The 12389-nt window shown below is 37.7% G+C and overlaps 1 protein-coding gene across 1 annotated transcript; it reads left to right on the top strand.

The window, feature by feature from the left end:
- The first annotated feature begins 3548 nt into the window (after positions 1–3548).
- On the top strand, positions 3549–12389 carry LOC126412902 (uncharacterized). The gene is made up of 2 exons (XM_050082791.1): positions 3549–4136; positions 12375–12389. Exons 1-2 carry the CDS (start codon positions 3549–3551, stop codon positions 12387–12389), a joined length of 603 nt encoding a protein of 200 aa, XP_049938748.1.

Raw genomic sequence — 12389 nt, 5'->3', positions numbered from 1 at the left:
TAAAAAAACAAAATAATAACCAAGCTCATTAACCACAATCTCATAACAGCAGCGAGTACAAAGAGATGTACATTAGAATAAGAAAAATTTATAGATCTGAAATAAGCTTGGCAAAACGTAGGGCAAATGATAACTATATTCTTAAATCCAGAAACAGCTGTAAAGCTGCCTGGGAAGTAATTAAAAGTGAAATAAATAGACCAACAACTCAACCAGCTATACCCATAGCCCCAGATATCTTTAACTCACACTTTGTTAACTTCAGTTTACAATAAGATTTGTCTCCCCCCAACGCCGTGCTTGATGCTAAAACTCTTTTAGGTTCAAATAAGAATGTAGTTCATCAATTCTGCAGGGCAACAGTAACTGAAAATGATGTTAGCAAAGCAATAGACAAACTAAGTAGTTCCAGAGCAGAGGGCTTCTATGGTCTGCCAAACTTTGTCATAAAGAAGATATCAAGTGATCTTCTGTCCTCTCTAACCACTCTCATTAACCGTATATTACAGCAAGGGATTTTCCCCAACTGTTTGAAAATAGCAGTAACTATTCCCATATTTAAGAAAGGAGATAAATCAAATCCAAGTAACTATCACCCTATCTCATTAATCCCAATAATATCTAAAATAATCGAAGACTGTGCTCACCAACAAATGAATCACTATTTTGAGAGGAATAACTTGTTAAGTAATTCACAGTATGGATTCATGTCTAAACTATCCACAGTTAAAGATCTTGAAAATATTGTTAGTGATATATATGATGGCTTTGAAAATAAATTAATCTCTTGTGCTACTCTCCTAGGCCTGAGTAAAGCATTTGACACTGTATCTCATAGTACTTTGATCACGAAATTAAGACACTAAGCCATGGAAGAGGACACCTTGAAATTATTAAAATCCTACTTAAGCAACAGAGTACACTTTGTTAGTGTAAATGAGCAGCTGTCAAGCCTACAAACAATAAAAAGAAGTGTGCCACAGGGCCCCATACTTGGGCCCTTCCTGTTTGTAGTGTATGTTAATGACATGCCACAGTATTTACCCTGTAAAACAGTCCTCTATGCGGATGATACAACTTTTATCAATTCAGGACAAGCTCTTGAATCTGTACGAGAAAAAAGTAATATAATATTTGAAAAATCGGTTCATTGGTTTAGTGCAAACTCCCTATACATAAATGAAACAAAAACTGAGGAAATATTCTTTAATTTGAAGGTATCAAACAAAGAAAATAAGTCTGTTAAACTGTTAGGAATGATGATTGTCCAGAAACTTAGCTGGGATAAACATATCACATACGTCTGTTCTAGACTTGCACGTGCTATGTTCCTACTTTATAAGCTTAGGAATAATGTCAGCCAAAACTTACTGCTGCATTCATATTTTGCTTATATCCACCCCCATCTTTCATATGGTATTCTGCTCTGGGAAAATTCTCCCAATTCAGTATCAATTTTCGGATGGCAAAAAAAAGTTCTTCGATGTATACTGAGTTTATCTCCTAGGGATACATGCAGGGAACATTTCAAAAAAACTTATCATGACAGTTCCTTGTTTGTACATCTATTATTGCTTATTACACGTAAAAGAAAACATAGCTCAATATCGCCTTAGGTAATCTGTCCACGCCCATAATACAAGACGAAACCACACAATTGATCTGCCATACTCTAGATTGTCCAAGATACATAATAGTTATAAATATGTAGGCCTCGAACTGTTTAATATGTTCCCTAAAATTGTACAAACTGTATCTAAAAATAAATTTAAGACAACATTGGGTCAATGGCTCTAAGGTAAAGAATTTTACTCAGTTGATGAATATGAAGATTGTAATATGGCAGATTTGCTGTTTTAACATAGAGAAAGGTACCTCTGCCTGTAGTAGGACCTAAATTTGGAAAAACAATATCCAACATATAGGCATTGACCTATTTCGAGTGCTCTATATTTGTATCAGTATCTTGGGATAATGACATAGTGTTATCAACATGTATATGATAATGACATAGTGTCATCAACATGAATACTCCCCGCTTAATATAAATTTGTATAAGGTTTTCTTTTTTATTGTAAAGTTAGCAATAACTCCACCATTGCTGGTCCCAAGCCCGGGGCCCCATATCGCAAGTCATGGAGAAGGAGGAGTAACAACCTCGTAAAAAAACCTGGGTCCATCTGGTTCCGGATGGTAGCACCCAGTTAGGGCCCCTACCTAGGGTTACAGGTGAAGCCCGGCCAACAGTCTCGAAGGCAGAAGAGGAACGTCACTTCCCAACGGCAGAGAGAGCACAAGAGCCACTAAAACATATCAGGTAGCGGCTGTACTCCATGTTAGGGGCGGCTACCAAAGGTATATGTGTCTCCCATGTCAGGGGTGGCCTGAACACATCTTCTGGGGCTAACAACTTCAGTCGTATAACTGGACGGACACGAGCCGTCACACCAAAAAATTTTTTTAGCTCATGGAATGGATCGCACTATGGAATCGAGATTACCCCAGGGGAACGATCCCCTGTTGACCCAGGTCGACGCAAGCAGGCATTCGGATTCTGGGGGACCTGCCAAAAAGTGCACAAGGGAAGAGTTGGAGCTCTCAAGAAACTCAAAGAAGATTAAAACTAAAAATACTTTCAGAGTTGGAACCATAAATGTACAGACAATGATTAAGACTGGTAAACTTAAACAGGTAATAGATGATATGAAAGAGAGAAGCATTGGAATATTAGCGATGCAAGAAACAAGATACACTGACGAAGATACAGTGGAGTCAGAAGGCTTCATAATACTGAAGGGGAAACCAGGAGTTAGAGTGGGAAAGGAAAGACATGCATCGAGATGCTTTGGTACAGGGTTCATACTAGACAAGAGATATGAGGATGGCATAACTGAAATGAAGAGCAGGTCAGAAAGGATATCAACACTGATATTTCAAGCAGGGAACAAAAAGTATACAATAATAAATGGTCATGCACCTACAAATGACAAGAACAGGAAAGGCAAGAAAGTTGCAGATAGTTTCTGGGAAGAGCTAGGTGATACACTGAAAAACGTACCATATAGACATGTAAAGATACTCGTAGGAGATTATAATGCACAGACTGGAAGATGGAAGCAGCATAAAGGAGTAGTGGGCGAGTACCCTGCACACCAGTGGACAAACAAAAATGGAGAAAGACTAATTGAACTATGTCAAGAACACAAAATGAGATTGATGACAATAAACTTCAGGGCCAAACCGTGTAAGAAAAAGACATGAGCAAACCCATGCACCCGCCTTGGGGAATTCCAAATTGACCACATAGCAGTCAGCTGGACAAATGCTAAAGAAATCATGAGCACAAAGGTCAGGAAGAACACAAGAATAGAATCGGATCACTATCGTACAGAAGTTAAGCACCTTTGGATCCCAAACAGGGACAGACTGCCACAGACGAATAGAAGACCAGAAAACATTAAGGCAGACAGAGACAAATTAAGACACAATCGATTCAGATATGAGGAAGGAATGAATCATTCAATGAATGGGATGACATGAAGCGAAATATGGTGAAACAGGCTGAACTATGGGGAAAGGAAGAACAGAAACAGAAGCACTGGTGGTGGAACAAGGAATGTGAGGAAGTGGTAGAGACTTGCAGGAAAGCCTGGAGAGACTGGAGCAGAAAGAAGGACCCAGAAAAATTGGAAGTTTTCTTCGGAGCAAGAAAGGAAGCGGCCCGAACAATAAGATGGACCAGAAGAGAGAAGATGGAGCAGGAACTGGAAGAGATTGAGACCAACTTCAGGAAAAACAACAGCCCACACTTTTTTGGGAAATTCAAAAAGAGTCTGATTGGATACAAGGGCAGAGAACTGTTTATAAGAGATAAGAAAGGGGAGCTGGATGTTAGTGCAAAGGAGAACTGTCAGATTTTTGCAGAGCACTTTCACAACCTACTGAAATGTAAACCACCTGAAGAAGAGCTGGAACTGGGGACTGACACAGAAGAGAGAGAGCCACGCCCTCCAACCAGGGAGGAAGTCGCACACGCCATAAGCGATCTAAAGAATAATAAGGCAACTGGAGAAGATGGTATAGCAGCCAAGATGATAAAGAGGGGAGGCAACAAAGCAACAGACAACATGACCAACGTAATTCACCAGATCTGGAGAACAAAGAAGTTGCCAGAAGGATGGAAGAATGCAATTGTAGTACCAAAACAGAAGAAGGGGAACGAGAGTGATGCAAACAACTACAGAGGAATGTCGCTACTAGAGATCGGATACAAGGTGCTGTCACAACTATTGCTCAAGAGAGTAGAAGAACAGGTAGAAAGTACAGTTGGCGACTACGAAGAGGGATTCAGGAAGGGAAGAGGTTATATAGAACAGATATTTATCCTGAAGCAACTGATAGAACATAGAGCCTTAAAAAATAAAAAGACAGTAATAACCTTCGTGGACTTCACAAAGGCATATGACTCCATCGACAGACTCTTGTTAGGAACCTGAAGAACAGAGGACTTGATGAACTACACGTTGTTTGTTGTGGTCTTCAGTCCTGAGACTGGTTTGATGCAGCTCTCCATGCTACTCCATCCTGTGCAAGCTTCTTCATCTCCCAGTACCTACTGCAACCTACATCCTTCTGAATCTGCTTAGTGTATTCATCTCTTGGTCTCCCTCTACGATTTTTACCCTCCATGCTACCCTCCAATACTAAATTGGTGATCCTTGATGCCTCAGAACATGTCCTACCAACCGATCCCTTCTTCTGGTCAAGCTGTGCCACAAACTTCTCTTCTCCCCAATCCTATTCAATACTTCCTCATTAGTTATGTGATCTACCCATCTAATCTTCAGCATTCTTCTGTAGCACCACATTTCGAAAGCTTCTCTTCTCTTCTCTTCTTGTCCAAACTATTTAGCGTCCATGTTTCACTTCCATACATGGCTACACTCCATACAAATACTTTCAGAAATGACTTCCTGACACTTAAATCTATACTCGATGTTAACAAATTTCTCTTCTTCAGAAACGCTTTCCTTGCCATTGCCACTGCCATTTGCTATGTTACGCTCAATTACAGAAACTGCTGACTGCAGCATTTAATGGTCCCAAAATTTAAGAAAATTCTCTGCCTTCAAATTGACAAAACAGAGCATAGCAAATATCATGCTCTCGGCGTACCCTGAACTGGATGCAACCCTCGAGTTAGTGGTAAATACAAGTCAGAATGCTATAATGTAGCTTTCAACAACTACACAATGGCACATCACGGCCACTCGCTTTCTATTTGTATAAGTTGTCACCGTCACAGCAAAAGTCGAATGCATACGATCAAGAGCTCCTCACAATCTGTGAGGCAATTGAGTACTTCCATCCGTAGTTAGAAGCTGGAGAGTTCACACCTTCACGGATCGTAAGCCAACCACCTACGTTTTTCAACAAAATGACAACAGCTGCTCGCCGTGTCAATACAACCATTTGGAATTTATCTCCCAGTTCAGCACTGGTGTCAAGCACATCTTGGACATTGGCACTGTGTTTCAGCATTGATAATTCCTTTTATTCTCTGACTTGATACTACTGCATTCATTGATGTCAGTATCTTTTTTAGTTACGAATTCATTACTGCTAAAAAGAGAGATTTCACTCTCATGTGAAACTTCTCTCAAATGTGATCTCTTAACAACATATTTTCTTTCTCTGTTATACTGAATAAAGCTATTTGCCATGATACATGGAAGACAGGCAGAACATTACGATGCATGTATAGTTACATTCTTCAGATGGCCATTACCTTAACCTTCTGAAACTGGTGACCCTGATGTGATTAGCCACATAAACAACACAGGAAATGCAGGAACTTCCATAAAATCAATTTGCAAGGTGACAGATGAACTAACTGTGCCAATTCCATCAGTTTCCAGACACGCCATGGTATTGTCGCCTTTCTGGTTGCAAAACACTGCATTGCAGTTTCCACATGTCAAGGCAAATTTCCAATGAATTGAAATGTCTGCAGATTCCACAAAGTTTGATGCAAATTCTCTGCACTCTTATGACTAAGACCAGACTGACTTCATTTGTCAGCTGAGAGGACATACACACACATTTGCCCTCACAAAGCTTGGAGAAATGGCACAACACCCAGCTATGTGAATCATGACTTGAAAACATCCACGAACTGCTGTGTTGAATAAAGATATTTTTTCATGGTGTGCAAGAGTTATATTTTGTGTACCAGCCTGCCTGAATGTTAAGGCATGCAAAATTAAGTTATTAGGACAGTCCATACCCAGCCTTTCTGAAATACTCTTAATAAATGTTATTTTTTATTTTGTAGTATTCAGTTACTACATTCATAACATATATAAATTTACTGTGGAACCAATAACAAGTTATGGTAGCAGGTGTTGGGAACTCACAGAGAAAATTAAAAAGATACTTAAAGCAAGAACTGGAACACTTAAGAAGAGAATGCAAAATTTTCCTGACTTGATAGGATAAGAAATGAGGAAATAAGAGAAAGGACAGTACCCCAATACAGTGTTAGAGACAGAATAGAAGAAAGACTGTTTGGAGGGTTAGGGCATGTCAAAAGAATGGAGAAAGACAGATGACCAAAGAGAGCACTTTCATGGGAACTTCCTGAAAGGAAAAGAAGAGGAAGACCCCAAAAAGGGTGGCAAGAAGGTAGCCAAGAAGTGATGAAGAGAAGAGAAATAGAAAAGGATGAGAAAGAATGTTGAGATCAAGGCATTTGGTGGCAGAGATATGAGATGCGGTGAAAGCTGTTAGACCATGTTGACAAGAAGAAGAAGAGGAGGAAGAAGAAGAAGAATGAACTGTATAACATGAGTCTTTGTATGGCTAAGGCTATTTGCTATCAGTTAGTTAGTCGGACAGCTTTATGATCCATGTAACAATATGATTTACTGTGATGTGGAAGAATAATTTTACATTCATATATAAAGCATATACAGAAATTCTTTTAAAGGATAAACTTTTTCAGTTCGTTTTCAGACTCAGCTTCCATTATCTGTCAGACATTTTACATCACTGGGTAAGTGATCAAAAATTTTAGTGGTAGAATTGTGCACCTCTTTTTGTACTAAAGACAACCTTAATGTGGCATAAATAATGTCATTTTTTCTTCTGATATTGTAATTATGTACATTAGGTTATTAATGAGAAATCTCTTGAGGGGATACATATACTGTGAAGCAGTTTCAAAATGCTTAACTTCTGAAATAGATGAATACAAGATGATTGTAAGTGGCCATCACACATTATTCTTAAAGCACATTTTTGAGCAATCTTTCTTAATGATGGTTTACCACAGAGAACATTATTCTGTATGACATTAATGAATGAAAATATGCAAAATATGTTACTGATTTCTCCCTCCCTGAGATCTGCAATAATTTGAACTGTAAATTTGGCTGGACTTGAGTTGCCTTAGGAGTTCCAAAATGCAATGCTGTTGGTTTCCCTCCACCTCCTCCTTCAATTTCAGTCATAAATATACAATCTAAAATTTTTGAATTCCTCCCCCTCCCAATCCCCCTACTTATTACTTCATCACTATGCATTACATTTGTCATTGGTGTAGCACCTCTTAATGTGCATAACTGAATATGTTGAGTCCTTCTAAAACTGAGAGCATAACATCAGTTGTGGGAAAAACTTAATAATAGTTTTGAAAACATTATTTGCAATTTCTTTTGTTGCTGTATGTATGTCTGGATTGATTAGAATACTAGTGTCATGTGCAAAAAGAATTAATTCTGCTTGTTCTATATTAGCAGAAAGTTATTTACACATATGAGAAACAATATGGCACTACTGCATGCCTGTTCCATTATTCTACTGACTGTGTCTGGTATGAATGTGTTTGGTCTTTATCAGTATGGTTGTGTTATCAGCAAACTTCACAGTTTATGAGGAGTTCCCCAATTCTCAAGTTAATCATCTAGAAAAGTCAAAAACAAGAGGGAGCCAAGCAACGAACTTTGCGGGACACTCTATTTAATATTTTACCACTCTAAATTTGGTTTTATTCCTGTCATCTCATTTGTTAGTATGATCGACTGTTTTCTACTGAAATGAAATGCTCATACAACATTACAGGCCAGGAGACATTGCCCAGCGTTGTTTGGCCACCTTGCACAAGTCTTTCTATTTGACACCACTTTGGCGATCTGCATGTCAATGAAGATGAGATGAAATGATGAATACAACACAAACAACCAGCCCCTGAGCGAAGAAAACCTTCAATATGTAAAGTGTCCATCTAATACTCTGCAACTACATAAATTTTTATAGAATGGGATTTCGTGTACTCATCATACAAATGTGCAGATCTGTCTTCGCTATCGTCCTGGGTTTCTCTGTATAAACTGCGAAATTTAAGTCTAAGTTAAATTAATGTCAAAATAGAAGTTGATTTCAATAGTCTATTTACTAACATCTTGAGAAATATTATTCAATAATTCACAACATGAAGCAGCAACGTGCTTACTACTCAGACACCAAAACGAGACTGCCAGCCTCTGCCAACATGGCTGACACTATATATACCTTTTAAACAATTCCGAACAATCCTCAACATTGTTTAAAATGACTTTTTGATTAAATAATAATTAAAATAAGCATTTAAAAACTGATAATAAATATATAAATGTATGTTTGCTCCTGTACAGCAAGTACATTATTATATTTGTATGTGTCCGTGATTTGATTCGAGTATAACTTCTCGAATAAATATTTACAATAATGTACTTATGTATTTTATTAATTACTGTAGCCTCCCTTCATAGAAAGTATTCCTATCTTTTACAGTGCTTCTGTACTTTAACGTAATTGCAATGTAATAGTTAGTTTTGCTGCTATAATTTTTTCGGGCTTATTACATATTACGACCTTTTATTTACATGTGTGATCCCGAATTAGACTGGAGAATGTTTGTATTAAGTGGGTTTTTATGGACTGTTACGTTTCAAACCAGCCCAGAATTGAACCCAGGACACTGCAATCTGGAGGCACCGATGCTAAGCACTAGACTATGGGCTTATATTGTTATGATACGACTCTATTAATAAAAGAGGAATGCCTTTAACACTATATCATTTTAGTTTCTGTTAGTAGAATTTTATGATCTATACAATCGAAAACTTTGGGAAGATGATATAAAATGCCAACAGGACGCTTTCTCTCATTTAGTTCTAACAGAGTTGAGTTCATATGAAACAGAAGCCAAACTGAGTTGCTGTTAAAATCTTATTCTCAGAAAGGTGCTCCTTATTCTGCTGTACGCTACAATGTTAAAAAAAATGAGAAGGAGGGATTTAGATACAGTTAGTGGTTTCTTACTTATCTCCATTTTTCTAAATGGGTGTTACTATCACAAACTTGTCTTTCAAAAAATACACCTTGAATCATAGACTGGTTACAAAGGTAACAAAAGTGGGGCACTAACAAGTCAGCAAAGGAATCTAAGTAACTCTATTGTGTTTGTTTCCGACAGTCCACTTTTTTTGCTGTGTTTTCATTTACTATTAGAAAGAATTCATTGAGTTCGGGGATTTAATATCTGTCTCATAGCTCCTGTCACCAGAGTGTTTAATATTACTTGCCTTGCTGATTATATCCATGTCTTGCCTAATAATGCTATAAATTACCCACACTTTAATTTGGGAATTTTGAATTTCTTGTACATTGAACATGGGTTTTGACTTTTTCATCAAATAGTGAAGAATTTTGCAATATTACTTGTAGTGTCCTTTTCAGTCTTGATTAATAGACGTATTTGGCATTAAATAATTTTCTCTTTTCCTTCACACTACGTCATCCTATTCTTGTTGGGAATGTTAATGTGGGGATCAAACCAAAGCTGGACGTTATTAACTCTTAAGCACCCTTGATCATAGCTATTTGAGCTGAGATCGAGTTCCACAATCACTTCCTAGTTATTGCTACCACATCTTATTAGGATGCTCTTGAATTGCTTATCAAAGTTGTAAGATTTCTGCTGCCTGATGTTTCCAAAGCCTGTTATTGATGTACAGCACACAAAGAGCTTTGCAATGAAGTACTCAGTTACATATATGGCCTGGAACTTTCTTCCACTTTTTGTGTATATCGCCAATACCTAATTCCTTATATCAGGGCTACAATCAATATGATGCTAAATTTTATGCATCTAAGTATATCTGCTCAATTATTGTAACTTCCTTATGATATTCTGATGTGCACATCACAACTGTATGAATACCTTTAGATTTTTAATTTGTGTGCAGCGATATGAGAACCTCATATTTTTTGTTTAACAAGCTTCTTGTCATGTTGGAATACATTTTCCAACTGTAGTTTCTTGGGAGAATAACTTAAGGACAAACATCTATTGCTCTCTGGAAAATTCTGCTAACATATGACATTTTATGAACCTCCAGCATGCTCGAATAATTGTAGGTCAGCAACTTCTGCTACTCATTACAATGAAAAACCAGCCAAAGTTGCAAATTTCACTTTTTCTCTTTATTCAATGACTAGTTTTGCATCAGGACCCCTTTTCAAATCATTGTAACAGGTAGTCAAAATGGTATTTCCATAAATTCAAAAACTATGTCAAAAATCTATAACATTTTGAAGAATATATTTTTGACATGGTTTTTGAATTTTCTGAAATACCATTTTGCGTATTTGTTATGACAATTTGAAAATGGGCCCTGGCCTGAAACTAGTCATCGAATAAATGAAAAAAGTGAAATCTGCAACTTTGGCTGGTTTTTCACTGGACTGAAAAGACCTTTTGTCATTTCTGCTATCACACACAAATGCTTCACTGAAGAATATTTACTTTAATGTTGTTACTTTTCTTATTTACAGTAAAGCCTAAGTTGAATTGCGTTCTTGCACTATTCCTCTGTAGCCAAACAAGTTTTAATTCTATTTGGTTTTCATTTTTATGGTACACTTCATAAGCCTACTGTCTATCATTTGATATTATTTAACTCCTCTTTCAACTCCATTAACCACCATCAAATGCCAGAGTTCTGCAGCTTATCATCCCTGCTGAAAAACCTGCAAATGAACTATGGATCTTGATGAGGGTGAAGGAGGAGAGGTGTGGGGGGAGGGGGGGAGGATGGCTATAAGGGTATCCATGGTGAGATCAGACTAATCGAGGGTTTCTGAAGAGGAGCAGTATTTTTTTCAGTAGTTGCATGGTCAATAGGCTGAATACTTGACTGACCTGGCCTCATAACATTAGTCAACGTGGCCTTGCTTTGCTTGTACTGCAAACGGTTGAAACCAAGGGGAAACTACAGCCATCAATTTTTTCCTGAGGGCACAGAGCTCTCCTGTATGGCTTACTGATTATGGGATCCTCTAGGGTAAAATAGCCCCAGCTTGGATCTCCATGTATGGACTAATAAAGAGGATGTTGTCAACAGAAAAACAAAACTGGCATTATGTGGGTCAGAGTACAAATGTTAGATCCCTAATTAGGTAGCGAGGTTCAAGATTTTAAAAAGGGAAACAGATAGGGTGAAGTTATATAAAGTGTATTGTGGGTGGCAAGTAGAACAGGACTTCTGATGAGGTAAATAGAGGGTACTCTACACACAGTCACATAAGAGTAATGCAGAAATAGGCCTAATAATTAATAAGAAAATACTATGAGCAGCATAATGAACATGTCACCAGTAACACATTTAGTCCAGAGGGTAGCAGACAATAACTCATCATCTGTCTGGAGGATGGTTTGGTATAGTTCCCCATAAAGTGATGCATCATGGTGGTTACCTTATGGATGCTAACAGTTGGACAGGATGTATGTATACACTCAACATCAGTATCTACACTGGTTAGATCCTCACCAAGGTGTAGTGTAGGACTCTCCCTCTGGTTGGCTCCACACACATTGTTTTATAACTGTTACTCTCAGTGTTAAGTAATTGTCTTTTCTTGTATCACTTGTTGCATTCCATGCTGGATTTTCCACTGTTGTGTTAAATTTCATGTGTTTCACTGGTTATCAGAGATATTTGATGTTTCACAATAATGCCGAGCAACATGTGGCAAGGTAATATTGCAAGAACTACATGACGGTAATGATACAACCATTGTACTCCTGAGCAGATAGACATATTCTGGTGTGGACCCTTTTAAGTAACTTCCACACCTGCCGAAGTTCTTGCCGTAATACCAGCTGAGAAAGTGTTGGAGGGAAAAACACAAAGTCTTACTTAAATGTTGACAATACAAATTATGAAAGGTGATGCCACGTGTAGGCAATGTAATTTCATAAATTTGATCCAGTTTCCGGCTCAGTAACAAATAACACTAGTAAAAGTATTTCAATTCTCATTATCTAACAGGAACTTCATCAATAA

This window comes from Schistocerca serialis, chromosome 7 (assembly GCF_023864345.2).
Source record: "Schistocerca serialis cubense isolate TAMUIC-IGC-003099 chromosome 7, iqSchSeri2.2, whole genome shotgun sequence".
In the NCBI taxonomy this organism is placed as follows: domain Eukaryota; kingdom Metazoa; phylum Arthropoda; class Insecta; order Orthoptera; family Acrididae; genus Schistocerca; species Schistocerca serialis.
This window is presented reverse-complemented; position numbering and strand designations above follow the sequence as displayed.